This window comes from Aethalodelphis obliquidens, unplaced genomic scaffold (assembly GCF_003676395.1).
Source record: "Aethalodelphis obliquidens isolate GAN/ISIS:26980383/991018 unplaced genomic scaffold, ASM367639v1 scaffold118, whole genome shotgun sequence".
NCBI classification, from domain to species: Eukaryota; Metazoa; Chordata; class Mammalia; order Artiodactyla; family Delphinidae; genus Aethalodelphis; species Aethalodelphis obliquidens.
Window position 1 is genome coordinate 1,904,283 of NW_020838062.1, and position 22,731 is coordinate 1,927,013.

At 37.2% G+C, this 22,731-nt stretch overlaps 1 protein-coding gene across 2 annotated transcripts in view; it reads right to left on the minus strand.

Annotated features, from left to right (window-relative positions):
- GABRA3 (gamma-aminobutyric acid type A receptor subunit alpha3) overlaps positions 1 to 22,731 on the minus strand; it is a 154,724-nt gene that overhangs the window by 104,999 nt on the left and 26,994 nt on the right. For both annotated transcript variants that reach the window (XM_027097958.1, XM_027097959.1), the window contains exon 2: positions 21,687 to 21,808. In XM_027097958.1, coding sequence (XP_026953759.1) covers positions 21,687 to 21,808 — 122 coding nt within the window. The remainder of the gene's footprint in view (positions 1 to 21,686; positions 21,809 to 22,731) is intronic.

A 22,731-nucleotide genomic window follows, 5' to 3' on the forward strand; every position in this document is an offset into this window, starting at 1 on the left:
TCAATACTGTTGATGGATGGTTTAATCTTCAATTTTCTCCACTAACAATCTTCATGACGTCCTCTCCTAGAATCTTGAAGATGATGAGACAGATTGTTATGTAGTCATAGAAAATTTGGTATTAACCCTGCATGTCTACTTAAAGTAGTCTAGCATGCATAGGAGGCATACCAATGCACAGTGGAATCACCTAAATACTCAGGTTTACATAAGAGACAGTACTTGGAGGCATAGAGTGCAAAAAAAACCAAAAACAAAAACGTCAAACAATGTATATTCTAAAAGAGAAAGCCTATATCTAGGCATTTCACAATGCCACTCTATTGAGTCAAATAATCTCATTTATAACAATGAGTATGGCTCTCAGGGACTTTTGGTGGCCCCAAATCAGAAACATCACCTTACAGTATATCACTATCTATGGCACCTTTGTGGCCTGAGAGTTTATTGCAACCTTCCCTAACCCTCAATATTCCCTGAGCATTATTGGATTTAATCTCTGACCTCTTATTCCAATGGGGTAAGACATCACTCATTGCTGCTTACTCTTATCCTGTTTGTGAAAGTGCTCTTCTACCTCCACGGACAACCAAGCTACCTCATTTCTGTCTGCACTCTCCTCTGAGTTTTCTTTCTTTTTTTTTTTTTTTTTTTTGTGTTACACAGGCCTCTCACTGCTGTGGCCTCTCCCATTGCAGAGCACAGGCTCCGGACGCGCAGGCTCAGCGGCCATGGCTCACAGGCCCAGCCGCTCCGCGGCATGTGGGATCTTCCTGGACCGGGGCACGAACCAATGTCCCCTGCGTCAGCAGGTGGACTCTCAACCACTGCGCCACCAGGGAAGCCCCTCCTCTTAGCTTTGAGCATATCAGCTGGGTCTCTGAGAATTGCAACACTTCTTATACCTCCCAGTGATATTGCCACTGATCAATTTACATTCCTACACTCTTCCAGACAAAAGACACCTTTCCATAAAAACAGTAGCTTTCCTCACAATGACTACCACAAGTGGCATTCTGATAGCTGGTCATTCCCTTAGCAAGCCAGGTTTCCCAGAAGAACTTTCATTATATCTGCTGGACTAGTGGTTAGGATAAGGAGTATATTGACCAATACTGGACTTGAGAAGGCACAAGATGACACTTGGTCCTCCTTTCAATAGATACGAATTACCAGCCCAAATTTCAGCTCAGTGCTCAAAGCTGGATGACAATTAATTCCCTTGTGCCCTTCAGGATTACAGTAATCATCAATCTAGTTGCCTTCTGACTCTACATCTGACTTGCAGGCATTTCCACTCTTCATTATTTTCTTCTAGATTTTGTCTCTTTCTCAGGAATCAGTTGGGATAATCCAGAAAAGTGGAGTATCTTTTAAAGGAGTTGTTAAACACACAATGCCTTCAACAGCTCTGATACCTGGTTCAGTGGAATACATCCAGAAAAGCCATCACAGTGCTATGTCTCCCACCTTCAGAATGTACCAAAGACTATCCAAGCCTTCCATTTAGTGTCCCCAGGGAAACAACGGTCTTATTCCACCTATGGCAAGGGTTAGAGAGGTGGTACTGAACCAGCTTAGAACGGTGAATAGCTCCCATAGGCAAGGCCGAAGGTAATATATAGTATATCTGTGTAGCTTTGCAACAATAACTCAGAAAACTCTCCAGGTTCTATATTCTACCTTTCCTTCTTTTCTCACTCAGCAAATCTACTTTTCTTGCACTGCTCTTATGATTTCCATACTGTTGCCTGGTAACTAGTTTATTACTCTTGGCATAGTCTGCACCAGTTGGATTGTCTGCTTGGGCTCTCACTGCCAATTTCACTGCTGAGTATTTTCTTTCAGATATTTCTTATCTGCACATTCAGCAGCCCTAAAGTTAGTCATTCCCCACCTAGCTTTGACACCAAGAATTCCAGCCTGAGTTTGAAACACTGAGCCCTCACTTTTTCCAGAGAGAGAAAAACCATGATACAGACACCTAAATAACTAACCCCCCTGCCAAAGGCAAAGAAGTAAATGCTACACAGATCCTACTAAAGACATGAGGTTTGGATAAGCAGTGGTCAATTCCTACTGAGGGAAACAATAAAAATGATAACTCATGTTTACAGTGTTTAATTTTAGAAAACACTTTTGTATATATTATTTCATTTGCTTCTCACAATAAACCTGTGAGGTAAGTATTCATTCATTAAACAAATATTGAGGACTTACTATGGACTAGGTAGTATTTGGCAATTCGGCAGTGAATCGAAGAGTCAAAAAATCCCCGCACTCCTAAAACTTACATTCAAGTGGGGGAAAGTAGATAAAATATTTGTAAACTATGGTAATGCAATAGTTGCTATAGGGAAAATAAAACTGGAATTTGGATGAGAAATTTTAAATACAATTGCAAAAAAAGGCCTCATTGAGCAGGTGCCACCCGAGCAAGAGGAGGCTTGTGTAATAATTCAGGTGATAGATGATGGTGGCTCACACCAAGCTGGTAGCAATAGAGGTGATGGGAACTGGTCAGATTTTTGGATGTTTTGATGGCAGAATTTGTTACTGGATTGGATTTGGAAGAGGAGTTAAGTTTCCTGAGCAGCTATCATGTGTGCTGGTTACCCTCATTTTGTTGTCAAAGGTGGGACATGATGACTTAGAGAGGTCAAATGACTTTCTTAAGGTCACTCAACTAGAATGAGCCAAAATAAAGTTATAAATTCAGGTCTTCTAGCCCATGCTTGAAGAATTCATGATGGAAATGGTATTTAAGTTTTGACGAAAGAATAAGACCTGAATGGGCTTCTAAACTGCTGATGGCACTTCTACTAGACCAAAACATAGGGAGGCTTCTATGATGAGTGCTGAAGCACTCAAAGCAGAGGAACAGAGAGATTAATGACTAAGAGAAAGAAGGCAAAAGAATTAAGCATGAAATCAAAAGATGATAATCAAATGAAAGACACTAGCACAAACAGGAGATCAGACAAAAGAGTGAGAGATCACAATTTTATACTGAGCTCTTGAAGAAAGTTGAGCAAAGTGAATAGGAACTAGTCAAAGCAGGTATTCCTGCTGATTTGGAACCTTGCCACCCACAGTTCACACAGTGAAATGACGAAGCATCCAAGACAGAAAGCAGCGAGGGGTCAGGTACAAGAAATCTGTTTTCAACCCTTGGTAAGTGAGGCATAATGGGAAGTTGATGCCACAAAAGAAAAAAGAGAGAACTATCTGTATAATAACTTTGTGCCCAACCAAAAGATATGAATCAGGAGAAAAGAAAGCAGAGACAAAAATCAAGGCCTATGGGATCACATCAATTATATCCCATTCCTGGTTTTCCCTATACCTCTTCTATGGGCAAAACTCTGTGCTCAGTACTCCAGGGGAAGAGAGCAATTAACAGGACACAGTGTCTGCCTTCAAGTAACTTGCTGAGGAAGGGGAAGAACAAAGGAGACAGAGCACAGAACCATGTTATTGTCCACTCTGTAGCTAGCACTACTTCTCTTAGAAATCACTTCCAAAATCTGTTATACTGACTTGAAAAGATGGTAGTTTGGATTGGATGACAGGAGAGACTCTGTCCACTCATTGCTTTGCCTCATGCCTCCTCTTTCAGTGTGAAGGCTTCCAGATGGCTGACTATTTGTAGCTAAAGCCAAAGAATTCCAGTGAGAGAAAGCAAGATAGGTCTGATTAAATCCCACTGGGAAATCCCACCAGAGTTTGACTAATAAATTAATGCTAACTATGTCTATATAACCTCATTAGAGGGGCATAAAGGGTAATATCCTGATACTTCAAAAGTTCTTCCCAGGGTCTATCTTAATGCCTCCTGTAGTTATTCCGTCCTGTCATGTTTTCAGAGATAGTGGTGACTATCTGGACATCCTAAATGACCACCATGACATGGAAACATTGTTCTGGTTATTTAAAAGTGAATTTTAAGTTAATTATGTATTTTTGCTATTAATGTGATAAGTTGGGAAACTGCTGTGCTATAAGATAAGGCACTTATTTGATGTTATGTGATAACTTGGTGCTAAAGTCAGAGATAGAATTCAATATCTGCAGTCCTACCTTAGGTATATTCCAACTATCTAGACCCATGCCTTCTTTAACACTGGTTGGTAGCTCTCTACTTCTCCACACTAATAGGATCCCAGGAAAGAAATGGTCTAGAGAAGAGTTATAGCAGGAAGGTTCTATATTAGGAGCAAATTTGTAGTAACCGGTAGGTCTCAGATCCATTAAAAGAAAGACTATAAAAGATAACTGAAGATAACTTATTTATAGAAATGGCAAGCAATTACAAGAGCTATTATTGTAAAGTTGAATTTAAAAATGGATTTTATAGAGGATCAAGACAGTGGAGTAGAAAGACCCTGGACTCACCTCCCCTCAGATATATATCAAAACTACAACTACATATAGAGCAACACTCACTGAGAATGACTCAAAAACTAGTAGAATGGCTCTTCTACAATCAAAGCTGTAAAGAAAGAACCACACTCAGTCTGGTAGGAAGGGAAAAGTAGCAAGCTGGTTGGGTCATGCACCCACAATGGGTGACCCAGAAGAACAGGGGGAAATCACAGGCTTAGGGATTCTCCCTGGAGAGCAAGGGGTTCAAGTCATGTATTAGGCAACCCCAACCTTGAGGACCAACACCGGGAAAAAGAGCCCCCTTAGCTGGTTTGGAAATCAGTATGACTTACTGGAGGACTGTATGAAACGAAGACTCCACTATTCAAGAGCACATACACACCACTTGCTTGCTCCCAGTCCTAGCACAGAGGCATCAGATTGAAAATTGAATTGCGATCTGGCTGGCCAGCCAGGACTGCCCCAGCACACACCCCAGACTGCACCAGGCTCCTGCTCCAGCCCATCCTGCTCCAGCACTGCTCCTTGCTAAGGTGGAGCATGCATTCCTGGAGGGAACAGAGCCATCTCAGGCCTCAGCCCTGCCTCTGTCCAAGGTAGAGACAGCCATTGCCAGTGTGTGTGTGTGTTTGTGTGTGTGTTTGTGTGTGTGTGTGTATATGCACGCGTGGACACTTGTGAGGGAACAGAACCAGCGCAGTTCCTGACTCTGCCTCTGGCTTGGGCAGAGACCACCACTGCTAGCACGTACGTGTGTGAGCACACTGGGAAAGGAGTGGAAGCAGCTCAGTAGTGGAGCTACAACCCTTCCTGCCTCAACCCAGCCTCTAACCTAGGTACACACACTGGGGAAAAAGTGGAATCAGCTCAGAAGTGCAGGTCCAAGTCCTCAGATCCTTGCCACACCCCCAATAAAGACAGAGACTGCTATCATACTTGGGAGAAGCCCAACTCCCTCAGGATTCATGCCCCAGCCCCTTGGGCCCCAGCCCCACCCCCAATAGTACCACTACCACTAAGCCTAGGAGAATCCCCAGTTCACACCTAGCTCTGGCTCCAGGCACTCCAAATCCAGCCCTACCTTCCACCAAGGCAGTAGCTGATAGTGCACCCCAGGCGAACATGCAGCCTGTGCTCATCACATGTCCACCATTCACACCAAAGCCACTGAGCATACACAGACTGCATAAGGATGCTCCCACACAAGGATACACATTCAAGACTGGGATAGGTAACTGTTTCACCTAATTTCGTAGAGACAAACAAAGAAAGTTAAACAAAATGAGAAGATAGTGGAATATGTTTCAAATGAAAGAACAAGATAAAACCCTGAAAAAAGAAAACCCTAATGAAACAGAGATAAATAATTTACCTGATAAACAGTTCAAACCAATAGTAATAAGAATGCTAACTGAACTTGAAAAAGAATACATGACCAGAGTGAGATCTTCAACAAAAACTGGAAAATATAAAAAAGAACCAGTCAGAGCTGAATAATACAGTAACTGAAAGGAAAAACACACTAGAAGGAATTGACAGCAGACTTGGTGATACAGAAGAAAGCATAATTGATCTGGAAGGTAGAACAGTGGAAATCACCCAATCAGAACAGCAAAAAGAAAAACATATTTGAGAAAATGAGGATAGGGTCTTCCCTGGTGGCGCAGTGGTTGAGAGTCCGCCTGCCAATGCAGGGGACACGGGTTCATGCCCCGGTCCGGGAAGATCCTACATGCCGCGGAGCGGCTGGGCCCGTGAGTCATGGCCACTGAGCTGAGTCAGCACGTCTGGAGCCTGTGCTCCGCAATGGGAGAGGCCACAACAGTGAGAGGCCTGCGTACCGCAAAAAAAAAAAAGAAAAAATAAAAAGAAAAGAAAATGAGGATAGCTTAAGGCACATCTGGGACAACATCAAGCATACTAACATTTACATTATAGGGTTCCCAGAAGAAGGAGAGAGAGATAAAGGGGTAGAAAATGTATTTGATGAAATCATGGCTGAAAATTTCTCTAACCTGAAGAGGAAACAGATATCCAGGTAAAGGACGCACAGAGTCCCAAACAAGATGAACCCAAGAGACACACAAAAGACATATCATAATTAAAAGGGCAAAAGCTAAATATATGGAGAGAATTTTAAAGGCAGCAAGAGAAAAACAAAGAGTCACATACAAGGGAACCCACATAAGGCCATAAGCTGATTTTTCAGCAGAAACTTTGCAGACCAGAAGGGAGTGGCATGATATATTTCAACTTCTAAAAGAAGTTGAAGCCCCTACAGGGCTTCCCTGGTGGCACAGTGGTTGAGGGTCTGCCTGCCAATGTGGGGGACACGGGTTCATGCCCCAGTCTGGGGGGATCCCGCATGCCGCGGAGCAGCTGGGCCCGTGAGCCATGGCCACTGGGCCTGCGCATCCGGAGCCTGTGCTCCGCAACAGGAGAGGCCACAGTGGTGAGAGGCCTGCATACCGCAAAAAAAAAACAAACAAAAACAAAAACCCTACAAACTAGGATACTCTAACTAGCAAGGTTATCATTCAGAATTGAAGGAAAGATAAAGAATTTCCTGGATAGGCAAAAACTAAGAGTTCATCACTACTAAACCAACCTTAAAAGAAATGTTAAAAGGTCTTCTCTAAGTGGGAAAGGTAAAGCTACAAGAAGTAAGAATTTACAGGAAAGAATATCCGAATACTAAAGGCAAATAAATAGTAAAGGCTATGGATCAACCACTTAAATAAGCTAGTATGAAGATTAAAAGCCAAATATTGTAAAATTAAATATAACTACAAAAATACTGTTAACGGATAAACATGAAGATGTAAAATATGACGTCAAAAACACAAAACATGGGGAGGGGAGTAAAAAATATAGATTTTTTAGAATGTGTTTGAAATTAAATGATTATCAGTTTAAAACATGTAGATATAAGTCAACACATATGAACTGTATGGTAAACAGAAATTTAAAACCTTCACAAAAACTAGAAAGGAACACAAGCTACCACTAAAGAAAATCATCAAACCACAAGAAAAGAGACTAAAATAAGAACAGAAAAGAACTACAAACACAATCAGAAAACAAGTAACAAAATGGCAGTAAGTACATACCTATCAATCTTCATTTTAAATGTCAATGAACTAAATGCTCCAATCAAAGACATAGGGTGGCCGGGCCAATTGGACATAAGAACAAAACCCATCTATTTGCTGCCTATAAGAGACACACTTCAGAGCTAAAGACACACGGAGACTGAAAGTGAGGGGATGTAAAATGATATTCCATGCAAACAGAGGTGAAAAGAAACCTGGGGTAGCAATACTAATATCAGACAAAGTAGATTTAAAACAAAGTCTATAACAAAGGACAAAGGATGGCATTATATAATGATAAAGGTGTCACTACAAAAAGAGACTGTAACATTTGTTAACATATATTCACCTAATATAGGAGCACCTAAATATATAAAGCAAATACTAACAGACATAAAGGGAGAAACTGAAAATTATACAATAATGGTAACACCCCACTTACATCAATGGACTGATCATCCAGACAGAAAACCAATAAGGAAACAGTTGCCTTAAGTGATATATTAGTCCAGTTGGACTTAGATATATACAGGACCTTCCATCTAAAAATAGCAGAATATTCTTTCTTTTCAAGTACACTTGGAAGATTACTAGGATAGATCACATGCCACAAAACAAGTCTCAACAAACTTAAGAGGATAGAAATTATATCAAGCATTTTTTTCTGACCACAACTGTATGAAACTAGAAATCAATTACAGGAAAAAAATGGGAAAAACATAAACAAGTAGAGACTAAACATGTTACTAAAGAACTAATGGGTCAACAAAGAAATCAAAGAGGAAATGAGAAAATACTTGGAGAAAAATAAAAATAAAAACACATCTTTCTAAAATCTATGGAAAGCACCAAAAGCAGTTCTAAGAGGGAAATTTATAGCAGTACAGGCCTACCTCAAGAAAGAAGAAAAATTTCAAATAAACAACATAACCTACCATATAAAGTAATTAGAAAAGGAAGAATAAAGCCCAAAGTCAGCAGAAGGAAGGAAATAATAAAGATCAGAATGGAAATAAATAAAAGAGAGACCAAAAAATACAAGAAAAGATCAATGAAACCAAGAGCTGTTATTTTGAAAAAATAAACAAAATTGATATGCATTTTAGCCAGGCTCATTAAGAAAAATAGAGAAAGGACTCAAATAAACAAAACTAGAAATGACAGAGGAGAAATTATACCTTATGTCTCAAAGACACAAAATATCATAAGAGAATACTATGAGCAGTTATGTACCAACAAATTGGACAACCCAGAAGAAAAGGACAAATTTCTAGGAACATACAATCTTACAAGACTGAATCAGGAAGAAATTGACAATCTGAATAGACTGATCACTAGTATTGAAATTGAATTAGTAATCAAAAACTTCCATAAAACAAAATTCTAAGAACTGACAGCTTCACAGGGGAATTCTTTCAAACATGTAAAGAAAAGGTAATACCTATTCTTCTCAAATTATTCCCAAAAATTGAAGAGGAGGGAACACTCCAAAACTCATTATATGAGGCCACCATTATCATGAAACACTACAAAAAAAGAAAATTAAAGGCCTATAAATCTGATGAATATAGATGCAAACATCCTCAACAAAATATTAGCAAAGCAAATTCAACAATTCGTGAAAAGGATCAGACACCATGATCAAATGTGATTTATTTCAAGGATATAAGGATGATTCAATATCCATAAATCAGTCAATATGATATATCACATTAACAAAATGATAAAAATCACATTATCATCTCAATAGATGCAGAAATAGAATTTGACAAAATTCAACATACATTCATGCTAAAAACTCTCATTAAAGTTGGTATAGAGGGGATATATCTCAATATAATAAAGGCCACTTATGAGAAGCCCACAGCTAACGTCATGCTCAACTGAAAGCTTTTCCTTTAAACTAAGGAACATGACAAGGATGCCCACTCTCGCCACTTCTATTTAACTTAGTATTGGAAGTCCTAGCCATAGCAAGCAGACAAGAAAAGAAATAAAAGACAACCAAATTGGAAGCAAAGATGTGAAACTGTCACTATTTGCAGATGACATGATACTATACATAGAAAATGCTAATGTCTCCACAAAAAAAACATGAGAATCAATAAATTAATTCAGTAAATTTGCAGGATACAAGATTAATAAACAGAAATCTGTTACTTTTCTAATAAAGAAATATCAGAAAGAGAAAGCAAGAAAACAATCCCCTTTAAAAATCACACCAAAAAATAATAATAATAAACTTAACCAAGGAGGTGAAAGACCTATACTTTGAAAACTATAAAACACTGATGAAAGAAATTGAAGATGATACAAAGAAATGGAAAGATATCCCATGATCATTGATTAGAATAATTAATATTGTTAAAATATCCATACTACCCCAAACAATCTATAGATTTAATGCAATCCCTATCAGAATGCACAAACTAGGACAAATAATCCTAAAATTTATATAGAATACCAAAAGACCCTGAATAGTCAAAGCAATCTTGATAACAAAGAACAAAGCTGGAGGTATCATGTTCCCTGACTTCAAACTATACTACAAAGCTACAGTAATCAAAACAGTATTGTAGTGGCATAAAAACAGACAACTAGATCAATGGAATAGAACAGAGAGCCCAGAAATAAACCCACACACTTATGGTCAATTAACCTATGACCAAACAGGCAAAAATATACATTGGGGAAGATACAGTCTCTTCAATAAGTGGTGCTGGGAAAACTGGACAGAAACATGTAAAAGAATGACATTAGAATATTTTTCTCAAATAATATGCAAAAATAAACCCAAAGTGAGTTAAAGACCTAAATGTAAGACCTGAACCATAAAACTCCCAGGAGAGAACATAGGCAGAACAGTCTTTGACATAAATTATAGAAATATTTTTTTGATCTGCTTCCTCAGGCAAAGGAAACAAAAGCAAAAATTAATAAATGGGACGATTAAACTTTAAAGCTTTAGCACAGCAAGAGAAACTATTAACAAAATGAAAGACAGGTTACTGAATGGCAGAAAACATTTGCAAATTATATGACCAACAAGGGGTTAATATCACAAATATACAAACAGTTCTTAAAAGCTCAGTATCAAACAAAAAAAAACCCTCAATTATAAAATGGGCAGAAGACCTGAACAGACATTTTCCCAAAGAAGACATACAGGTGGCCAATAGGCACTTGAAAAGATGCTCAACTTTGCTAAACATCAGAGAAATGCAAATCAAAACCACAATGAGATATTATTTCACACCTATCAGAATGGCTATCATCAAAAAGACCACAATTAACAAATGTTTGTAAGGATGTGCAGAAACGGGAACTCTCCTACACCATTGGTGGGAATATAAATTGGTGTAGCAACTGTAGAAAACAGTATGGAAGTACCTCAAAAAAAAAAAAACTAAAATAGAACAACCATATAATCCAGAAATTCCACTCCTTGGTATATACACTTAGAAAGCGAAAATACTGATTTGAGAAGATATATGTACCCCAATGTTCATAGTAGCATTATTTACAATAGCCAATATATGGAAATAACCTAAGTGTCCATCAACAGATAAATGGATAAAGAAGATGTGGTATGTGTACATATATATGTATACACTATATATACATATATATATACCTATGCACGCGTGCACACACACACACACACACACACATGCACATGCATACACTGGATTACTACTCAGCCATAAAACAGAATGAAATTTTTCCATTTGCAACAACATGGATGGACCTGGAGGGCATTATGCTTAGTGAAGTAAGTCAGGCAGAGACAAGTCGTCTATGTTATCACTATACGTGGGATCTAAAAAATATAATAAACAAATGTATATAACAAAACAGAAACAGACTCCAAGATATAGAGAACTAGTGGTTACCAGTGGGGAGAGGGAAGGGGGAAATGTCAAGATGGTGTAAGGGATTAAGAAGTAGAAGCTACTATGTATAAAATAAAAAAACCTGTAAGGATATATTGTATAGCACAGGGAATAAAGCCAATATTTTATAATAAATGGAGTGTAATTAACAAAAATATTGAATCATGATTTGGTAAACCTGAAACAATAATATAAAATTGTAAATTGGCAATAATTCAATTTTTTAAAAGTTTCTTCACATAAAAAAGACATTTATTAAGAGAGTAGAATTTAATATTCTCACCCCCACAAAAAAAACAAATATATGAGGTAATGGATATGTTGACTTGCTGAGGGGTATCCTTTCTCACTGTATACACATATCAAACCATCATGTGGTATACTTAAATCCTACAATTTTATTTGTTAATTATACCTCAATAAAATCTAAAAACATAAGAGGCATGCTGATTCAAGTATGGAGAGAGCATGAAGCTAAAAGTGATAGTACTAAAAAAAAAAAAAAAAAAAAAAGTGATAGTACTAGTTCTGTGAAAAATGCCAGTGGTAGTTTGACAGGGATTGCATTGAATCTGTAGATTGCTTTGGGTGGTATAGTCATTTTCACAATGTTGAGTCTTCCAATCCAAGAACATGGTATATCTCTCCATCTGTTTGTATCATCTTTAATTTCTTTCATCAGTGTCTTATAATTTTCTGCATACAGGTCTTTTATCTCCTTAGGTAGGTTTATTCTTAGATATTTTATTCATTTTGTTGCAATGGTAAATGGGAGTGTTTTCTTATTTCACTTTCAAACTACCACTGGCATTTTTCACAGAACTAGAACTAAAAATTTCACAATTTGTATGGAAACACAAAAGACCCCAAATAGCCAAAGCAATCTTCAGAAAGTAAAACGGAGCTGGAGGTATCAGGCTCCCTGACTTCAGACTACACTACAAAGCTACAATAATCAAGACAGTATGGTACTGGCACAAAATCAGAAATATAGATCAATGGAACAGGATAGAAATCCCAGAGATAAACCCACACACATATGGTCACCTTATCTTTGATAAAGGAGGCAAGAATATACAGTGGAGAAAAGACAGCCTCTTCAGTAAGTGGTGCTGGGAAAACTAGACAGCTACATGTAAAAGAATGAAATTGGAACACTCCCTAACACCATACACAAAAATAAACTCAAAATGGATTAAAGACCTAAATGTAAGGCCAGAAACTATCAAACTCCTAGAGGAAAACATAGGCAGAACACTCTATGACATAAATCACAGCAAGATCCTTTTTGACCCACCTCCTAGAGAAATGGAAATAAAAACAAAAATAAACAAATGGGACCTAATGAAACTTAAAAGCTTTTGCACAGCAAAGGAAACCATAAACAAGACCAAAAGACAAGCCTCAGAATGGGAGGAAATATTTGAAAATGAAGCAACTGACAAAGGACTTACCTCAAAAATTTACAAGCAGCTCATGCAGCTCAATAATAAAAAAACAAACAACCCAATCCAAAAATGGGCAGAAGACCTAAATAGACATTTCTCCAAAGAAGAGATACAGATTGCCAACAAACACATGAAAGAATGTTCAACATCATTAATCATTAGAGAAATGCAAATCAAAACTACAATGAGATATCATCTCACACCAGTCAGAATGGCCATCATCAAAAAATCTACAAACAATAAATGCTGGAGAGGGTGTGGAGTAAAAGGAACCCTCTTGCACTGTTGTTGGGAATGTAAATTGATACAGCCACTATGGAGAACAGCATGGAGGTTCCTTAAAAAACTAAAAATAGAACTACCATACAACCCAGCAATCCCACTACTGGGCATATACCCTGAGAAAAACATAATTCAAAAAGAGTCATGTACCACAATGTTCATTGCGCCTCTATTTACAATAGCCAGGACATGGAAGCAACCTAAGTGTCCATCAACAGATGAATGGATAAAGAAGATGTGGCACATATATACAATGGAATATTACTCAGCCATAAAAAGAAATGAAATTGAGTTATTTGTAGTGAGGTGGATGGACCTAGAGTCTGTCATACAGAGTGAAGTGAGTCAGAAAGAGAAGAACAAATACCGTATGCTAACACAAATATATGGAATCTAAAAAAAAAAAAAAAAAGGTCATGAAGAACCTAGGGGTTAGATGGGAATAGACACAGACCTACTAGAGAATGGACTTGAGGGTATGGGTAGGGTGAAGGGTAAGCTGGGACAAAGTGTGAGAGTGGCATGGAGAAATATACACTACCAAATGTAAAATTGAGAGCTAGTGGGAAGCAGCCACATAGCACAGGGAGGTCAGCTCGATTCTTTGTGACCATGCAGAGGGTTGGGATACGCAGGGTGGGAGGGAGGGAGACACAAGAGGGAAGAGATATGGGGATATATGTATATGTATAACTGATTCATTTTGTTATAAAGCAGAAACTAACTCACCATTGTAAAGCAATTATACTCCAATAAAGATGTTAAAAAATAAAATAAAATAAAAAACTAAAAGTGATAGTAATACACTGAACTTTTAGGATTTCAAAAGTTTTATGTAGGTTGAAATGATTAGAGTTAAACATATAGAATGAAATTTAATAAGGATAAATAGGGGAAATCATGCATTAATGTTTAAAAATAAATGCCATAGTACGTCGGATTGAGGCAATTGGCTGGTCAATAGTCATGAGAAAAAGATCTGGTGGATTTTACTTGATAAAAAGCTCAGAGTAATCCAAGGGGGTAATGTCATCACCAAGTAGGCTAATTCTGTTTTAGGCTACATTAATCCCTGTTTTACCATGAGGTAACTAGAACATATCTAGAGTATTATGCTCACTTCTAGAAAGCACACTTTAGGTTGGATATTAATAAACCAGGGAGGTCTCCAGAGCAGCATTTCCCAATCTGGTCTATATGTTACTTACATTCCAACTGAGATCTTAATAGGTGTTTTGGGGGAAGAAACGTCCCATGGTCACCAAAGACTACATACTAAAACTTCATCCTATATATTCATAATTATCATTAACATATCAAGGAATTTGTGTAGTCCTGCATTAAAAACCTAAGTGAAGCTAAATGATATAAATATGTATTAAGAGAATGTAAAAGAAACAATAGAAAACTATTAAAATCAATAAGTCAATACAACAAGGTCTCTGGATAGAAAGGCAAATATAAAACCAATCATGGGCTTCCCTGGTGGTGCAGTGGTTACAAATCTCCCTGCCAATGCAGGGGACACAGGTTCGAGCCCTCATCTGGGAAGATCCCACGTGCCACGGAGCCACAAAGCCTGTGTGCCACAACTACTGAGCCTGCGCTCTACAGCCCGAGAGCCACAACTACTGAGCCTGCATGCCACAACTACTGAAGCCCAGGTGCCTAGAGCCCATGCTCCGCAACAAGAGAAGCCACCACAATGAGAAGACTGAGCACCACAACGAAGAGTAGCCTCCACTCACCACAACTAGAGAAAGCCCACGCACAGCAACAAAGACCCAATGCAGCCAAAAATAAATAAAATAAATTAATTTTAAAAAATAATAAAACCAATCATATTTCTACACAGCAGTAACAAAATTTAAAAATAAAAATCAAGGGGCTTCCCTGGTGGCACAGCGGTTGAGAGTCCGATGCAGGGGACATGAGTTCGTGCCCCGGTCCAGGAAGATCCCACATGCCGCGGAGCGGCTGGGCCCGTGAGACATGGCCACTGAGCCTGCACGTCCGGAGCCTGTGCTCCGCAACGGGAGAGGCCACAACAGTGAGAGGCCCGCGTACCGCGAAAAATAAAAAATAAAAAAAAGAATAAATAAATAAATAAAAATCAAGTCTCAAGGCATTGATTAATCAAAAATATGCAAGACCTCTAAAATGAAAATGTCAAAACATTATTGAGAGAAATTAAAGGAGAACAAAATGAATGGAGAAATATATCATGTTCATCATTTAGAAGGTTTAGTATTATAATTTTTTAAATTCCTCAAGTTAACCTATAGACTCAAGGCAAAGTCAATTCCAGATTTTATTAGAAAATGATAAGCTGATTCTAAAAGTTATCTAGAAATGCAAAGGGCCAAAAATAGCCAAGACAATCTTTAAGAAGAACAAAGCCGGAGGACTTATACTACCAGACCTCAAACCTATCTATAATATAAAGTAATTAATATACAAGTGGCATTTATCATGAGAATGAAGGTTGGTTTAAACATTTGAAAATCAATGTAATTCACCATATTAACAAAATTTTTTAAAAGTCATAGAATCAACTCAATAGACACAGTAAGACCATTTGAAAAATTGCAATATTCATTCTCATTAAAAATTTTCAAAACCAGAGTAGAAGAGAACTTCCTGAACTTGATAAAATGCATCTAAGAAAAACTTACACCTAACATCATACTTTATGGTGAAAGACTGGAAGCTTTCTCTGTAAGATCAAAAACAGACAATGGTGTCTGTTTTCATCTTTTCTGTTCAACATTATATGCGAGGTCTAGTCAGTGCACTAAAACAAGAGAAGAAAACCAGTGCATCCATATAGCACAGGAAGAATTAAAACTTTCTTCTCATATGACATAATCATCTAGGTATATAATCTGATGAAATCTTTAAAAAATGTTACTAGAAATTCCATTTCTGGCATGAAAGCATGACGAGCTCTGCAGACTTGCTCCTCAGTGAAACTTGCAAAATGTATTTTAAAAACTACAATTTAAAGTTTCTGGAAATGGTCCTAAGGGCATACAACAAAAGAAAAGTAAACTATTTATTAAAGAAAATCTACTAAAACTCAGTAAGGAAATCAAGAGTCCAGACTATTTAAAACAAGAATTGTTCCCACCCTCCCCCTTCCCAGATCAGTCTGAAGGAAACTGTACTCCAGACTGGTGCAGCCCAGAAAGAACACAGGGCTCTCTCTTCTCCCAGCTCCCACTTAGAGGGCTACCTTCCTGGGAGGGGCAAGACACCAGCATTTCTCATCCTAGAGCAAGCTACCTATTGTTATGGCTAAATTCTGGGCAAGTTTGGCTGAGAGGTAGGAAATCCCTTCATCCTCCCAGCCCCCATTCATGGAATCTAGACTCTAACTTGGGCATGGCACTGCTGAGGTTACTGTGCCCTGAAGTGTCCTTGATCTGGTTCATGGGGCAGTGGTCCATGCTGGAAAAGGCAAGCTGAGGAGACCTGGAGCTGCTGTCAACCCCAGGCATGGGGACTTGATTTAAGGTTAGTCTTTTCTAAAACAGTTATCTAGTATTATAAGTTTCTTTAATTTAGCACTACTTTATACCATGTTTTTAATTTTGTTTAATTGAAAAGGTTTTAAATTTTTCTTTTGAGTTCTTCTTTGACTTATATTTTATTTAGAAGTATATTATTTAGTTCGCAAGTACTTGGAGATTTTCCAGATATATCTGTTTTTAATTTCTAATTTTATTCCTTTTGGCCAGAGAACATACTTTGTATACTGTGAATTCTTTTAATTTTTTACAACAAGGAATATGGTCTATCTTGGTAAATGTTGTAGGTTCAGCTGAAAAGGAGGTGTATTCTGCTGCTGTTTGTTGGAGTGTTCTACAAATGACAATTAAGTCAAGTTGGTTGACAATGGTTCCTCTTCCTGCTACATTTACTTATTTTCTGTCTACTCGTTATATTGTTTATTGAGAGAGGAGTGTTAAAATCTCTAACTATAATTATAGATCATCTCTTTTTCCTTTCAGTTTCCTGTTTTTGCTTCATGTCTATGATTAGGTGCATAAATACTTAGGATTGTTATGTACTCTTTTCTTTCTCTTTATGTTGGAGCATAGTTTATTAACAATGTTGTGTTAGTTTCAGGTGTACAGCAAGGTGATTCAGTTATACATATACATGTATCTATTCTTTTTCAAATTCTTTTCCCATTTCATTTATTGCAGAATATTGAGCAGAGTTCCCTGTGCTATACAGTAGGTCCTCATTGGTTATCTATTTTACATATAGTAGTGTGTACATGTCAATCCCAAACTCCCAATCTATCCCTCTCCCCCACCCTTTCCCCCGGTACAAAACCTTAAGTTTGTTCTGTAAGTCTGTGAGTCTGTTTCTGTTTTGTAAATAAGTTCATTTGTATCATTTTTTTAAGATTCTGCATATAAGCGATATCATATATTTGTCTTTCTCTGTCTATCTTTAAAGTGGGTTTCTCTCAGGGACCAATTGTGGGTCTTTCTTTTTATCTATTTTGACCATCTCTGCCTTTTAAAATAGAAGTTTAGGTTATTTATATTTAATGTGATGATTAATATGGTTGCTATTGGTTTTCCATGTGTTTCATCTATTCTTTGTTACATTTTTCTCTTTTTCTGCCTTCCTATTGATTTTATAAACTTTCTTGCTTTATTAGCTATAATTTTTAAGTTCTACAGTGCACATTCTTAATTTATTACAATCTACCTACAAGTAATAATATCATATCACATCATGTGCAGTGTATTTCCATTTCATCTTCTGGCCTTTGTGCTATTGTTGTCATACATTTTCCTCACATATACATTATAAACCACACAATACAATGTTATTATTTTTGCTTTAGGTAGTTATTTATTAAAGATATTTAGGAAAAAAAGAGACATATTTACCCACATATTTTCCATTTTTGTTGCTCTTCCTTCCTTTTTATACATCCATTTTAATTTTATTTATTTATTTATTTTTAATTTTGTTCTATTCTATTCTATTCGGCTGCACTGAGTCTTAGTTCTGGCATATGTGCTCTTAGTTGTGGCATGAGGGATCTAGTTCCCTGACCCAGTATTGAACCTGGGCACCCTGCATTGGGAGCATGGAGTTTTAACCACTGGACTAACAGGGAAGTCCTATAGATCCATATTTCTATCTAGCATCATTTTCCTTCTGCCTGACACATTTCCCTTAACATTTCTTGCAGTACAGACCTGCTGGTGATGAAATTTTTAGCCTCTATATGTCAGAAAATGTATTTATTTTACCTATGTTTTTAAAATATATTATCTCTGGTATAGAATTCTAGATTGACATTTTTAGTATTTTAAAGCTGTTGCTAACTACCTTCTTGCTTCCCTGTTTCTGACAAGAAGCCTGCTGTCTTTCTAAAATTTTCCCTGTGTATATAAATGTTCTGTTTCACTATGTTTGCTTTTAAGATTTTCTCTTTATCATTAGTTCTAAGCAATTTGATAATTTCCCTTGGTGTAATTTTCTTCATGTTTCTTGTTTGTTGAACTTGGTTTGGGCAGATTATAATTTTCATCAAATTTAGAATATTTTTTGACTAGATTTTCTTCAAAGACATTTTCTGCCTCTCCCTTCAGATAATCCAGTTACACTTATATTAGGCCACTTGAAGCTATCCCACAGTGCACTGATGTCCTGTTCACTTTTTCAGTCTTTTCTTCCCTCTGTGTTTCATTTTTGCTAGCTACCATTGCTGTGTCTTCAAGCTCATCAATCTTTTCTTCCTCAGTGTCTAATCTGTTGTTAGTCTCATCTGGTATGCATTTCACCTCAGATATTGTGTTTTTTATACCTAGAAGTTCAATTTGTTTTTGTTTTTTTAACTTACATGTCTCTACTCAACATGCTCATATTTTCCTCTACTTTTGAACATATGGAATTTAGACATATCTATTTTAATATACTTATCTACTAATTCATTTGTGTCATTTATGCATCTGTTTTTATTGATTGGTTATTCTGCCTTTTGGGGTTGTATTTTCTTGCTTCTTTACATGTCTGGTAATTTTTGACTACATACCAGCCATTGTACATTCACCTTGTGCAAATATTCTTAAACTTTGTTCTGAGATAATGTTCTGAAAACATTTTGATATTTACTTTTCAAGCTTGCTTTTAAGCTTTGTTAGTTGGGACCAGAACAGCCTTTGTTTGGGGATGGTTTTGCCATGCCACTGAAGCCATATTCTTCTGAGTACCCTACCCTAACCCCATATGTTGCAAGTTTTTCCACTCTGGTTGGTAGCAACACAAGTTATTCCCAACCCTATTATTCCATCTGCTGTTGTCCAGTGGTCCTTTCCTCAACCTTGGGCTGTTTCCTTATATGCATGAGCTGAGCAGTACTTACCTGAAAACTTGAGGGAAATTCTCAGCAGATTTCTGGATCTTTCCCTCTGCACAACTCTCACTTCTCCATGCACCTCTTGCTTCTTCTCTGCCCTACAAATTTTAGCCATCTTGGCCACCCCAAATTCAAAACTCTTTCTCATCAACTAAGGGAGTCCACCAGGCACTATGTGGATTCTCCCTCCCTACACTGCAGCCTGAAATTTATTGAGGCAGTAAGGTGATATAATCCTATGGCTCAGCTTGTTTGTTTCACTTCTTTCAAGAATCACTGTCCTGTGCTGCCTTTGTTCAATTTCTGATAACTACTATATACTATGTTTGTTCATTTCTTAGTTGTCTTTTAAGAAGATAAATCTGGTTCCTGTTACTCCATGTTAGCCAGAGCAAAAGGCTCCATGCATATTTTTCATGGGTACTCAAACTCTTAATGTCTACAACTAATTTCCGCCTCCTTCCCCTACCTTCTTTGTTCCAACCAAACTCCAAAAGAAACATAATAAAACAAAATACTACTGTTCCTCCTCCAATATTCCTTATTTTAGAAAATGGCACCACTCAGTCATCTAAACCAGGAACTTAGAGGTTATCATTTTCTCCTCCCTTTCCCCTAATCCCATAATTTAATCAGTCACCAAATTCTCTACATTCCCACAATCATCACCTTCATTCTGGACAACTGAAATCAATTTCTGACTGGTCTTCTCTTCCTCCAATACTGCCCTGTTCCAATCTATTATTTATACTAAAGCAAGAGCCATATAGCCTTCATCTAAAAACAAACAACCCCAAAAAAAGACCATGCAAACATATCTTTAACTTTAATTAATAAGTGAGTTTATTATAGTGGTATAGGTATAGTAATTCCAACACTATTCACTATTTTATGTATATTGTAGAATAAAACAAATTAGTAAATCAGTGAAGAATAATTTGTTCAATTGGAATTAGTGGTATCAGTATAGACTCATTACACATGCACATACACATATGTCTACATTTATACACATATTTGTTTATATATCTATATGTATATATATATACGAATATATACAGGTGTGTGTATATGTATATATGTAATTTTCTATTTTCTCAATTCTGTCCACTGAAAGGTCCTAGATGCAAATGACACCCAGTAGCAATGAAAATATCTAGCACACAGAAGTTGGATTTTAAATATAATTTCCCACAAAAAAAGATGCTGTTTCTTCTTGGAAAAAATGATTGATTATAAGGCTGAATGAGGGAGAGTACAAGTTAAGTCTGTAATATACTGTTATGCCAAAAAGTGCTCAAAAATGAGAATATATCAAAAGTCAGCTTGAATAAGCTCCCACCAAGCAAACACAGGGAATTATGAACAAACATTGTAATCAAAATAGATAATAATATATAATAATATTAATGGATTACATTTCATTCAATAAAATAAGAATCCATCTGTTCATGCTGATAGTTACCTAATTAACTAAAGAGAAGGAAAGGGTTTTATTACAATAGAATATCATATAATAAATGTAGATAATTGGCAAAAGTTGAATATGGACTACAGATTAGTAAATAGTATTAGGTCACATTTTCTGAATTTATAATTTCATTGTAATTTTATAAAATAACTTCTTTGTTCTAAGAAAATACACACTGAAGTATTTAGGGATAAAGGGTTATGATATCTGCATCTAATTCTCAAATGGTTCAGGAAAAAAACATAAATACATTGGTATACTTGCCCTTTCAATATGGTCCATGAGGTATTATAATGCATTTACTTCATTGCGATCATATTGCTGATCATACTAAACTGAGATCCCATCTAGCCATCAGATTTCTCCTCTTTGGAATATCAGGCTGATATGTGCTCAGGGTTTTTAGAACAAAGACATGTTTCCCAGCTGTTCCTGGGACACACCTGCCATCCAGGCAGGGATTGGTATTTTATTACCAGAAACGGGTGTGACCAAATGTTGTGGTTTAATACCCTATATGCATTTACCTAAGTGAAATTTGGAACCTTCCAAAACCAGACCAGAGAGATTGACCATTGAAATGAAGGATTAGAATTAATTTCCAGTGCTCAGAGGGAAGAAACTCAGCTTTACACTAACCTCATTGATCAAGACACTATTGAAGGTACCTTAAGAATCTTTTTAGATGACAATAGCCAAGAAGATCTTGAAACAATAACTGACCTCCAAGCCCAGGTCGCAGCCGGTTGTCATAGCCATCCAGAAGACGATCCAAGATTCTGGTGAATATAGTGATGTTGTCGGTGCTGTCATCAGGAATATCTGGAGCATGCTTCGGAGAGAGTCTGAGGCAGTGGAAGAAAAAGAGACACAAAATAATAGTTCTTAATAGCAAACAATTAAATGTCTAACACTTTAATTCAAGAAAATGTCAATCAGTAGACTGGGCCAATTAAATAGCTTTGTACCACAACCAAACCAGCAAGCACTTTGGCATGAGCCAAACATACAGTCCAGCCCCAACCCAGCAGTGGAGAAACACCAGTAGAAATCTTGGACAGGATATCTGTGGGAATAATACATGGCATAAAGTTGATTTATCACATTTTGTTTCATGAACAAAAGGGCCTCCAAAAAAAAAAAGGAAAATTTTGTTAACTTACCCCTTTTCTAGCCTAGAGAAACACAGGTTCACAGGACAACAGACCCAGAAAGACCTTTGAATTACATGTAATCTACCTATCTCTCACCCTATGGAGATAAGGCAACAAAGCAATAGCAGTCCATTAAATGTTAAAGCTACCAGAACGCTTAAGAGATTCCTAATCTCTTTCATTTCATACATGGGGAAATAAGCTCAGAGAGAACACCAAATTTGCCCACAGTCGTATTGCTAGTGAGGGTCAGAGATAGAACTATAATCCAAATTTTCTGATTTTCTAGAGACCCTCAGCTACCTTCTGTTTATCCAGTGTGGATGCCTTCTGCAAGCCTTTCCAAGCAGTGGGCACTTTACTAATCACCTAATCAGGCCGAGGCTGTGACTAATGCTTTCACTTTATGAGGAGGGGCTTGGTGTGGTTTGACGGGACTAGAAATAAAGAAAGGCCCTGGGTAGTTTTGGGGAAAGAGAGATATAGTGAAGGAAATGGCTGTTGCCAAGGGTCAAGAAGCATGGTGTAGAATCAAGTAATAATCTAGAAGTCAGGAATCCTACATCCTAGTACCAGCTGTATTCGTGATTTGGAGTAGACAATTAAGCAAATTA